The sequence below is a fragment of the Symphalangus syndactylus genome, chromosome 9, assembly GCF_028878055.3.
Source record: "Symphalangus syndactylus isolate Jambi chromosome 9, NHGRI_mSymSyn1-v2.1_pri, whole genome shotgun sequence".
NCBI classification, from domain to species: domain Eukaryota; kingdom Metazoa; phylum Chordata; class Mammalia; order Primates; family Hylobatidae; genus Symphalangus; species Symphalangus syndactylus.
Window position 1 is genome coordinate 15233445 of NC_072431.2, and position 12670 is coordinate 15246114.

The 12670-nt window shown below is 35.5% G+C and overlaps 1 protein-coding gene across 2 annotated transcripts in view; it reads left to right on the forward strand.

The window, feature by feature from the left end:
- Positions 1 to 12205, forward strand: part of SEC23A (SEC23 homolog A, COPII coat complex component) — a 73780-nt gene extending 61575 nt beyond the window's left edge. For both annotated transcript variants that reach the window (XM_063609290.1, XM_055291469.2), the window contains 4 exons: positions 1275 to 1361; positions 3258 to 3413; positions 5038 to 5103; positions 10801 to 12205. In XM_063609290.1, coding sequence (XP_063465360.1) covers positions 1275 to 1361; positions 3258 to 3413; positions 5038 to 5103; positions 10801 to 10890 — 399 coding nt within the window. In that variant the 3' untranslated portion in view covers positions 10891 to 12205. The remainder of the gene's footprint in view (positions 1 to 1274; positions 1362 to 3257; positions 3414 to 5037; positions 5104 to 10800) is intronic.
- Positions 12206 to 12670: the final 465 nt, after the last annotated feature.

A 12670-nucleotide genomic window follows, 5' to 3' on the forward strand; every position in this document is an offset into this window, starting at 1 on the left:
GATCATTCTTATTAATTAACATAGAAACCATAACAACACTCATGTTTATAACAAACGGACAAAACACCCCCACCATGACCCATGCTTTCTCTAACTGCCACCCCATTTCTCTGCTCCTGGTGAGAATTGAACTCAAAAAAGTTATTTGTTGTTTATACTTTTTCGCCTCACATTGTCTTCTCAACCTATGTAAGTAAGACTTTTGTCCCTAACATTATATTGAAATGGCTCTTATAAAGGCCACCGATGTCCTACATCTCACCAGAGCTCTCAACAGTATTTACCTAGTCCTCTCTAGTACTCAGCCCTTGAAAACCTTTTGCCCTAGGCTTCTGTGACACCTACTATACCTTCCTGGTTTTCCTTACTCACTCACCATTCTTTCTCAGTCTTTTGCTAGCTTTTCTCTTTCAGACCTCTTAAGTGTTGACATGCTTAAGGGATCAATCTTCTGGCTTTCCCTGTCTTCCCTCTCAGTGATGTAGTCTAATCCCATTGCTTTAATTACCATCTTTGTGCATGTGACACCTAAGTTTATGTCATCAGTTCAGACCACTCCCTTTCATTTCACATGCGGAACTGTTTTCCCACGTGCCTCGAATTCGCTCTAGCCCAGGCCTTTCCCCTTTCATTTCACATGCGGGACTGTTTTCCCACGTGCCCCGAATTCGCTCTAGCCCAGGCCTTTCCCCATTTAGGCTTAGGAGTTGTCCTTGAATTTTTCTTGACTTGACTCTAGTTTTAAATTGTTTGTTACCTCAGCTTAAAGGGATTCCTTAAAAAATTAAAATATACTATAAGAATTCATAATAGCAAGGGATTTTAAGTAATAAAATATAAATTTCAAATTTAGACCATGTGTAGTGGCCTAAATTTCAAATTTCGTGCTGAGCCTGTAATCTCAGCCTTTGGGAGGCTGAGGCAGGAGATCACTTCAGCCCAGGAATTTGAGACCAGCCTAGGAAGCATAGTGAGACCCCATCTCTACAAAAAAAAAAATGAAAAAATTAGCTGGACATGGTGTTACACACCTGTAGTCCCAGCTACTCGGGGGTCTGAGTTGGGAGGATTGCTGGAGCCTGGGAGTTTGAGGCTGCAGTGAGCTGAGATCGTGCCACTGCACACCAGCCTAGGTGACAGAGCAAGACCCTTCTCCAAAAAAAAAAATAAATGAATAAAAGAAACTTGGAAAATAACCTGGAAACATCTATTTCATATTATTAAGTAGTTTATTTTTCCTTTTTCCTCATTTCTTATTGTTTTCTTTATGTTAGCCGGTTCTTCTTGATAGCAGTAGCATTCTTGCAGATCGTATTCTTCTCATGGACACATTCTTCCAGATTTTGATTTATCATGGTGAGGTAAGATTTCAATAGCATTTAAAGCTATGCATGTAAAGTCTTTTTACTTAGAAAGGTTTTCTTACGTCTTATTGTATGGCTAGTGTTTCATCTATGATAAACTTTGATTTCCATTTTTATAAAATAGTAAAATGTGATGCTGCCTACTATAAGGTTTTAGGCTTCAATTGCAGTTGACCCACATGTGATTATTTTATTCATTTGTCCACACACAATTGGATTTTGCACAAAGCATAGTGCTGTGAAAGTAAGAACACTGACTGTACATAGACAAATGGCACTTCTGGGTTTTACCTGAAAACATTAACGGGAAAAGTCAGCCTTTGTCAGTGGGCAGGCTTTCCTTTTATGTTGTGCAATCATTATAAGTTATTATTAAGTGTTCTACATGATCTTGAAAACTCATTTAAAGCATACATGAATTAAAATTTGTAACTTCGCTTAATTGGAAAGGTAAATGATTACAGAGAGCAGAAGATTTTAGTAGCTATTAAACTTTAATCCAGGTATTTAGCAGACCTTGATTCATTCCTGCAGTTACTCATTCAGCCAATTGTTAAGTGCTTCCTCTGGATTCTTTGGAAGATATAGATGTGTTCTTTTTTCACAGGTCTGCTCTCAAACTTACAGTCTAGTGTTTTAGTAACTTCTGCAGATTTATTTTTTCAGTTGCTTTGACTGTAAATGATTTTAGATTTGCACTGTGGCTGGGTGTGGTGGCTCACGCCTCTAATTCCAGCACTTTGGGAAGCCAAGGCAGGAGGATTACTTGAGCCCAAGAGTTCAGGACTAACCTGGGCATCATAGTGAGACCCGTCTCTATAAAAAAGTTTCTAAAAAAGATTTGTACTGTAATAGTAAAGACATTACTCAAAATATTCTTTGAAGTAGTGCTACCCAGGACTTTTTTTTTTTTTTTTTTTTTTAAGACTCAGTCTTGCTCTTTCGCCCAGGCTGGAGTGCAGTGGCGCTATCTTGGCTCACTGCAGCCTTTGCCTCCCAGGTTCCAGCGATTCTCCTGCCTCAGTCTCCTGGGTAGCTGGGATTACAGGCGCACGCCACCACGCCCAGTTAATTTCTGCATTTTAGTAGAGACACGTTTTCACCATGTTGGCCAGGCTGGTCTCAAACTCCTGACCTCAGGTGATCCGCCCACCTCGGCCTCCCGAAGTGCTGGGATTATAGGCGTGAGCCATCGCGCCCGACCTACCCAGGACTTTTAAAAGATTTAATTATTATTATTGTAAATTATTTTTAATTTATACCAGTTTCTAATGGCCTTTACTTGTTAAGAACAATACCTGTTTTAACTTCTTGCCTTTGTTAAAAAAAAAAACAAACCTTTAATACTGACAGGGCTTTTTTTTTTTTTTTTTGCTTTTTGTTTGTTTTATGGTGATTTTTACTTTTTCAAGTAGCTTGTTAAAGGAGAAATCAGAAATGCACATGATTGTTTTATACAGAGGTATAAAGCTATAAAAGAATGTGTTGACTGATTGAGCTAACTTAGAAAATAAACCAGGCATAAGTTTTTAGATGATTTAATTACATGGTTTTCAGAGCTACTTACCTATGGATTGATTCAATTGCTTTCACGTATCATAAGCTTAGGTAGATAGCTTTTAGCTAACATTATTTGATAAGCATAGTGTTTTAAAAATTTTCTGACTTATGTAAGTATTCTTTCATTTTACTTTTAAAGGAGAAGAAATATTCTAATTTTACATTTATTAAGAATATTTTCTCACTGAAATTGTAACTTTTAAAAAATTGAGATAAATGGAATAGTGGTCTATAATTCTTTTAGTTTCTAAAGATTATTTTCTTTGGAAAAATCTCAAGATGTTTGGATGGGCAAGAAATTTAAAGTAATTTCTTTAATTGTTTTAAAATCAGACCATAGCACAGTGGCGGAAGTCAGGATACCAGGACATGCCTGAATATGAAAATTTCCGCCACCTTCTGCAAGCCCCAGTGGATGATGCACAGGAAATTCTTCACTCCAGATTTCCAATGCCAAGATACATTGACACTGAACATGGAGGCAGCCAGGTAAGTAGTGTTAATTTGTTTGTGTGTTTGTTTGTTGTTAGGTTTGCAGTGAGGTGTACCTACTTGCCTTCTGATTTTAATAGATTGCTTCATAAAGCAGACAGAAAGGTAAGGAGATAGGAGGGGAAGGTATCGGTGCTTACTTTTTGCATTAGCTTTTGAGAGCAAAGCAGTAAGATTATTGACTAGTTGCCTAAACCTGGCACTTTCTATCATCTTCTGTCTCTAGCCTAGCTTCCTGAACAGGGCCAGGATGGCATTGTGGTGGTATACTAGCTTTGGTTGAACAAGAAAATGTGAGCAGCTTGGAAAGTAATATACTTTTCTTAAAGCCGTTTATTTACTGTTAAAGTCTATGAATATGACATTTGTGGTAACTTACATTTTTTCATTGTCTTCATTCTATCATTCCAATTTTCTAGAAAATAAAATTTTATGTAATAGGAAAACACTGTGGTATTATGAAAAGGTTTTGTGGTTTTTAGGATTTTGAGGATACATATACATTAGATACATATACATACATACACAGTTGCTTTGAGACCTTCAGAAGGCAAAGTTAGGTTCCTTAACATACTCTCATAAAATACTTCTTACTTCTCTTTTGTAATTCTTATAAGAGTTATAATTAATTATAAGTTGTTATTAATTTGTTTTACATGCTCTTTGAAGGCAGGGACTATGCTTTGTATTCCCTAGTGCCTAGTACAGTATTATAAAATAGGTAGCAAATATCAGTAACTGTTACTCAGAAATGATAATTACTATTAGTTTTACTGTATTTATATAAGTTATTTCATATTGAGAATTTGCAAAGTACTTCTGCATGCCTTATTTCATTTGATCCTCATAAGAATTCTAGTGTTATTTTCATTTAACAGATAATAAAACTGAGATCTAGGTTACTTATGGCCAAGGGAACACAGTAAATACAGGAGTGGGATTTGAGTCCTGGTACTCCAGGGCCAGTGCTCTTCACTGTTAGGTTAAACTGATTCCTTAGAGAGTAGAAAAAGATTTTGTATGATACTAAATTTTGAAAGATGTTACTGTCTATGTGCTTCCATTATGAATTAAAAATCTTACTGGTTCTTTCATTGATGTCTCACTATGTGTATTACCATTTTCCTCTTTTATTCTGGTTATTATTTTCATGATGATAAGCCATAGTGGGTAGAAGGATGAAATGTTGGATCACTTGTCTCATAGAATCACCTGTGGTTTAAGAAAGCTTAAGGGTCATTATTTTAAGCAAAAGAACTTACAGATTTTCATGGCTTTTGTTTTTATCATTATTTGGGATTTTGAGCTTCTGACCGAGTGTTTAGTAATTTCACACTAACCTTGTCATAATTGTTGCACACATAACTTTTATATGTTGAGTTTTGGACTCAACAATGTATTTGTTATTTTGGATGTATGATTTGGAGAGAAGAGGTGCATTTATTATTTATTTGTAACATATAGTGACCTATACATTTCAAAGTTTAATCTTTTAAAAATTAATAAAATTAATTTTACCAACATATACTAAATAAAATTGATTTTGCATGATATAATTATTCAGCTGATATTGACTGAAACCATTTTTGATGGATAATGTTATTTCTTCTTTGCTTTCAAGGCCCGTTTCCTCCTTTCAAAAGTCAACCCTTCACAGACTCATAATAATATGTATGCCTGGGGGCAGGTAAGTTTAAATAGCAGGTCTTGGAAATTATTTCTTTGTGTATTTATTATTTGTTATTTTAGTGAAAGCTACATTTTTTTCCTGTGTATTTAGTAATGATTTCGATTGGAAAAGTAATATAAAAATGAGAGTAGAAAACAGAATTAATATTTGGTGACACCATAGGAAAAAAGTGATCCTATCAAATAGATTCCAAGTTTAGCACTATACCCTTGAGACAAAAAGCAATAAAGTGTATAAGATAGGAAGTGGTGACTCAAGTTTAGTGCTAGGTTGTGAACCACAAAAGGCCACAATAAGCCAAGAGAGGCCAGGGATCGTAGTAGAGCAGGAGGGGCAGGAACCCTGCAAATCATTATTGATATAGTTTAATTTGGTAAAAGTCCTGCTAGGTGTGGTGGCTCATGCCTGTAATCCCAGCTGCTCAAGATGCTGAGGCAGGAGGATCACCTGAGGCCAGGAGTTTGAGACCAGCCTGGGCAACATAGCAAGACTCCATCTCTTAAAAAAAAAAAAGTATTAACCTCTTGGTATAACATATCAACATTTATTGAGTGTCCAGTATGTTTAGGACTTTGTATTGGCTCTTTAGGGTGCAGTTATTACCCATGCCTTTGAAGAGCTTGTAGTCTAATATTAGAGATAAGATACATACCTAAGTAAATTACAAGGCAGAATGGGATATTTGGTCTTAAAAAGCTATAAAGTGTTACAAAGGTTAGAAGAGGAAGATGGAAAGAGGTCACATGGTGGTAGCAGGAAGAGGGTGTGTAATCAGAAGAGAGCTCAGAAAAAAGAAACATTTCATTTAAAGAATGGTTATTTCAGTAATTGGAAATTGCATGAGGAAGGGAAATCTAGGTAGAGAATAGTACGGGCTAAGATAAAAGACTACATGTAGAGCTGACTAGAAGAACATAAAATGGAAATGTGTTGTACAGCTAAATTGTGGAGGATCTTGAATGTCAGGTTGAGGAGTGAGAAGTTGAGTATTTATTTGGTAAGTAATGGAGAGTCATTGAAGGTGGACAGAGGGGCAGATTTGAGTCTTAGTATAGTTGAATCTTAAGATTAAATGGAAGCACTCTGTAGGTTGAAAGTATATTTACGAAAATAATCCAAGTGAGAGGGAGTAAAGGCAAGATGGTGAAAGGAATAGATTTGGGAGATATTTCAAAAGTAGACTCAATAGGACTTGATTAGAAGTTGCAGGAAAGTAATTATTCCAGGGCATGGCAACTATGCACAAAATCTGAATTCTGATTGGATCCTGGATTAGAGGGAGAGAATAGCTCTAAAGAACATAATTGGGATAATTTGTGAGATTTGAATATAGATCATATATCAGATAACTAATACAGAATTATTAAATTTCTTGAGGGTGATAATGGTGTGGTTATGTAGGAGATTCTTCTTGATCTTAGGAGTTACATCCTGAAGTATTTAGGGATAAAATGTCATGACGGCTTCAACTTCCAGAAGTTATTCGACAAAAAGAAGAGAAAAGGAAAAATAATGTAGAAACATAAAGCATACGTGGCAAAATGTTAACAGTCAGTCAATGTAGGTATGCTATATGGGTGTTTGTTGTACTTCTCTCTCAACTTTAATGTAGTCTTGAATTATTAAAAAACAGATGAGGGGAAACAGGGTATTTTGGGGTTTTGAGCCTGAGTGACTAGGAAAACATGTGTCAATAGATGGGAGAGTGGAGAGAAATTGTTTGGTTTAGACACTGAGTTTGAGGTACTATCTAGAAGGCCTTATTGAGCCACAATAAGATGACCATATTGATTATGGCCATGTTGAGTGGGCTGTTGGCAATTTGGGTTTGATGGTCAGGGCAAGAATGAGAAAGGTGATACTTAAAGTCGTCACAGTAAATGCTTGTCTGAAGAGAGAGTAAAGAGGTAAAGGAGAGATGAGACAAAAACTTCAAGGGAGTGCAAGTGGTAGGAGTGTTTAGTGAATTATCAGAGAGGCAGAATGAAAAGAATAGTGTGTCGTAAAAGGTGACTTTATAGAAGGAAGAAGAAGGAGGTAACAAACTGACATGCCGCAGACAGTTGAAGGGGGATACAGAGTGAGAAAAGGTGCTTGGAGGTTATTCGTGGCCTTCTGTAAGCGGCTTTAGTATGGTGGTTGAGTAAGAAGATAAATTTATAAGGAATTAGTGGGTGGCAAAGAAGCGGAGGTCGAAAGTATAAATGATTCTTTTGCAAATTTAACCTGAGGATGAGCAGTAGGATAGGCAGGTGATTGTTATTACGGTAAGGGCACAGAACTTATATGGAGACCAAGCATAGGAAAGACACAAAAGAACAGATACTTAAGATCCTCAGGAGACAATATGATCATAAGCAGTATATGGAGGTTAAGCATTGGTAAGGAGGCAGGACACTTAATTTCTGCAAAAGCAAAAGGTAAGAAGGGTGAAGACAGAAGTTTTTTAGGTGGAGTGAAAACTCACATTGGATAATTGCCTGTTTCTTTTCAATAATATGAGATTATTTAGGAGTGAAAAATGCTGGAGTTAAGGGCCAAAAAAACTAGAAAAGATTAAAAACAGTTCTAAAGAATACAAAAATCAACTGAAGATTAATAAAAGACTTTTGCAGCAGTGGTGAGGGCCTATTTTATTTACTAAAAATATCTAGAGCATGCTTCCATAATGTTCTTTTTTTTTTTTTTTGAGACGGAGTCTTGCTCTGTTGCCAGGCTTGAGTGTAGTGACGCGATCTCGACTTGCTGCACCCTCCGCCTTCTGGATTCAAGCGATTCTCCTGCCTCAGCCTCCCGAGTAGCTGGGACTACAGGCGCACACCACCATACTCAGCTAATTTTTTTTGTATTTGTAGTAGAGACGGAGTTTCACCATGTTGGCCAGGATGGTCTCGATCTTCTGATCTCATGATCTGCCCACCTCGGCCTCCCAAAGTGCTGGGATTACTGGTGTGAGCCACTGTGCCTGGGAATATCCATGAATAGATTTTAATTGTTTCATGAGGGCGGAACCCTTATGACCCAGTCACCTCTTAAAGGCCCCACCTTTATACTGCCACATTGGGGATTTTCAAAATGAGTTTTGGAAGGGACAGATATTCAAACCAATAGCACCGTCCTGCAAGTGCATGATTGAATTTATGTAATATCCCTGTCCTGTCGTCCCTTTTTCCACCTCCATTTTTTATGGCATTGCTTCTGTTAGATTATTAATTACTTGAGGCAATAACTGTCATTTTCATTTTTGATTTTCCATAGGACCTTAAACATAGCATATATTGAATATAATAGATCTGGACAGGAGAGAGCAGAGATTAGAATATTGGAAATCTGTGGAGGTGGCTAGGAGTTAAGCGTTTTTGTAATATAGATAAATAAATTGAATCCCAGGTCCAAAAGTTCTAAAAGGTGGGGAGGTTATAAAAAGTAATCTTGGAAGGGTGGAAGGCTGGTAATGGAAAATGCAGACTCTGCAAGTTACTTGACTTCTCTTTGTTTTCACTTCCTTGTCTATAGAGTTTAATAAAATGTGCTTGAAATGGACAGTAATACTCAGTAAATGTTAGCTGTTAGTTTTCACTACTATCAGTGGAAAAAAGTCACTTCTTATATTTAACATGGGAAAGGAAACCTATTTTAAACGCTGAGGTGTAATTGTTACTGCCTGGAAGTAGGGGCATTACAGGCATAAATAAGAGTGCTCAGGTCTTAAGATTTTTATGAGTAATGATGTTAATATTTCAATAATCATAATATCTAATAAATTGAATCTACTATGTTTTAGTCACCATGCTTTTAGTGTACTCTCATTTAATTAACTTTTATAAGGTGGATACTAGTAATCCTATATTTCATGAGAGAAAATTGAGGCTCATATAGATTAAGTATTTTATGCAAGATCATGTAGCTAAACTGTGGCAGGGTCTAGATTTTAACCAAGGTCTGTCTAACTCCAGACTCTGAATTTTTAATCAAGTTAATTTGATGATTGCATTTAAGGGAAATAACAGTAACCAAGAATTTTACTAAAAATAAATGGACTCTAATAGCTTACAGGATTTTTTGGGGGTCAGAAATCAAGGACCCTGTGATAAGTATTATCCATGAACGGCCGTAAGAGGGCACCACTGCAACACTTCTGTGACGGTGCTGGAGGCCTGTGTTGCAGTAGTGCCTCATATACTAAGTAATGTAAAGCTTGTACCTTTCTGCCTAATCCTGGATATATTTTAAATAGAAAAAGGGTCCATTTGAGAAGGTGAGATCAGCTAACTGCTAATTTTTTATAAAATCGAATTGAGCATTGGTATTTATCATTTCAAGCTGGAGCTCTGTGGTATATAAATTAGGAAATCCATATATTTTGTCTTGACTAGGAGAAATGGCTCTGAGATTGGGTGACTTGAGATGGAAAACATTGTAAAATAAAAATAAAATCAGGCATAGTTACAGGAAGAAAAAAGTAAGAGCCATGAGGTTGTTACTGGTTTAGGTTACAGTTTTGAGACTTGTGCTTCTGTGTGTTAGCTATGCATATAGAATAAAGAAAAGTATTTCATTGTTATAGATTTTTGAACAGGAGGAACAATAAAAATAGCTAAAACATGTTGTATGTTACTGTGTGTACTAGGTACTGTTCTGTTTGCTTTATAGAATTTAACTCATTTAATCATTACAACAACTTGTGTAAGATAGGTCCTGTTATTATCCTTGTTTTACACATGGGGAAACTAAGACATAGTTTAAGTAACTTCTTCAGTCATATGGGTAGGAAGTGGCAGAGCCAGAATTTGAGCCTAGGCATTCTGGCTCCAGACTCTATGCCCTTAATCCCAGTAAGGGATTGCCTCCCTTCATTATCAGATCTTTCAAGTTCTTTTGAATAAACATATGATAAAATTGATTTCCCTTTATTCAGGAGAGGTTATGGCATATTTGTGGCTATGCCAGACTAGAATCACAGGAGCTGTAAGTTCTCATCTCACATTTGCCATTAATTTGCTGAAATTACTTAATTTCCCTGTTTTGGACTTTGAATATTTATAATTAATAAGAACTTGAGTATAAGAAGAAAAATTTAAAATTCAGATTAAAAATCTTCTAGAAATACCTTCTCTTGCTGAAGTAAAATTTCATTGTTAATGGACTGTGTTACCAAGATCATTCTGTCAACACAGTTTTTATTAAAATGGAAAATAGGAATTTTCCCTAACTCTTGTTAATTACTTGGAACCGATAGAAATTAGTTAAAATGACCTGAAAACTTGAGAAGCATAGTTTATGTAAAAAATGATATTATGAGTTTGCTTCTTTCCAGCTGGGATTTCTCTTAAAATGCTAGGGAGAAAGGGTCTGGAGGTCAGGCTTTCTTTTAAAGCCCCAAGCCTCTAATTACACTGTTAGTCTTTGTGGTGACCAGCGGCCATCCTGATTCATCTCATCTCATAGCATAAACTCCTGTGTGATCCCATCAGCCTATGAATAAAAACACTCTTATTATCAGGGAATTCTAAGGATGTAGAGTCTCCCTCCCAGGAACCAGGGACGGAGGCCAGTTAGATTCTTTTTAATTAATAGGACCATAGACATTGTTCTATTTCAAATGATTTCCTTGTCTATTTTAAACAGTTGTGTATAAATTCCATGATATCACCCTATGTTTTAATCATAACAAATAATCTTTTTTTCCTCTAGGAGTCTGGAGCACCTATTCTTACAGATGATGTTAGTTTACAAGTATTTATGGATCACTTGAAGAAACTTGCTGTGTCCAGTGCTGCTTGAAGTGCTAAACATGTTAAAGACACTTAAGAAGATGAAATAATATTCAAATTTCATTTTTTCCTTTTTCCATTTATCTGTGGAAACCAACAGATATTGCTCTATATTTTTTGTATCAGTATGGTTTGAGACAACATATGGAAAATGCTCACATTTGTAGATTAAGCTGGAATTATAATGAGAGCAATAAGAACAAATTTATTTTGCTTACCACAGTGTTATAACTGGTTCTAGAAATTTGAAGTCTTTATAACTTAATTATGTTTAATAAAAATAGAGTCTGCCTTGTACTACAGATGTAACTCATTTGTATATTGCAGACAGACCCAAAGTGGCACTGAATTTCCTTGCTCACCTTTTAAAAACTTGTTCCTTAATTTTAGCCAGAAAGCGAAAAAACAATAGTAATGATAAATGTGAACATTTTTGCTTATTCATTGAATATTTTTCTGTAATTTTCAGCACTTATATGTACACTTTTCCTGTACTTACTAGGTTAAGACAGATTTATTTTTATGATTTGTTTAGGAATTATTTGATTTTATAATGGTAATTTTCATGATGATAATGTTTTTGGTTATTTGGAAAGACGGTTTAGAGATGAAAGGTTTTTTTGGGTAGCAATCCCGCAGCGGACAATAAATGTGAAATTTCCACAAAACACCCAACTTATGTGACTAAACCCAATAGTTTTTTTAAAAGGGAAGATAGAAAATAAATCGTTTTGCTGGAGTGCATTTTAGTAAGTCGTTGCAGTAAAATGTTATAACTACTAAAACAAATTTAGTTTTCACAGCATGGTTTTGTTGTTTTCCCCTTGTTTTTCTGAGGTAAATTTTACATTATATCCTTCAGTATTTTAACACTATTTTGGCAGTTTACACATTACTTTTTGTTTTTCCTTCCTTTTTGTGAAATGTATTAAGTTGTGGTTCTTATTGAAACAGTATTATATAATGTTTGCTTAATTATATCATGTGATGCTCAGTTCTATTTTGATTTATTCATTAGTATTCGCTTTTACCTTTAAAGTTTACTTGTAGCAAATATGTTTACATTGATAAAGCCAGATATGTTTTGACAATGAAATTTACATATCAAGTACTGCAAATAAAAGGTGGTGCTATGATATATGCTTAGGAGGACAGTTTTAATGATTGTACTTGCATGAACACAATCATATGATGGTAAAACAGAAACTTAAGAAACGATTGTTTATATGTTATGTTCAATTAGCTTAAATAAGTTGCTTTGTTATATTTTATTTGACTTGAACTACGCTAGGCCTAAATGCCAATAAAATATACTTTTCACTGTTTTTCTGGCTATTTTGAAATCTAGTAAAACCTGAGAAGCCTAATGTAATATTAGAGTATTTAAAATCATTAGATTTAAAAGCTACTCATTTAAAAAATAACAACTTTAAGATACAATTCACACATCATACACTTCACCCACTTAAAATGCACAATTCAATAGTTTTGAGTATTTTTGTGAAGTTATGTAACCACATCACCACAATCAATTTTAGAGTATTTTTTTTATCACTCCCAATAGTTAATCATTTTTGTTGTAAGGCTAGTGTGTTTTTAAAAAGAGAGATAGAAGTTCATGTAGTTTTTTGTTGTTGTTGTTCAAGACAGAGTCTTGTTCTGTTGCCCAGGCTGGAGTGCAGTGGCACCATCTCGGCTCACTGCAGCCTCCACCTTCTGGATTCAAGCTATTCTACCTCAGCCTCCCGAGTAGCTGGGATTATAGGCGCCTGCCACCACACCCAGCTAAG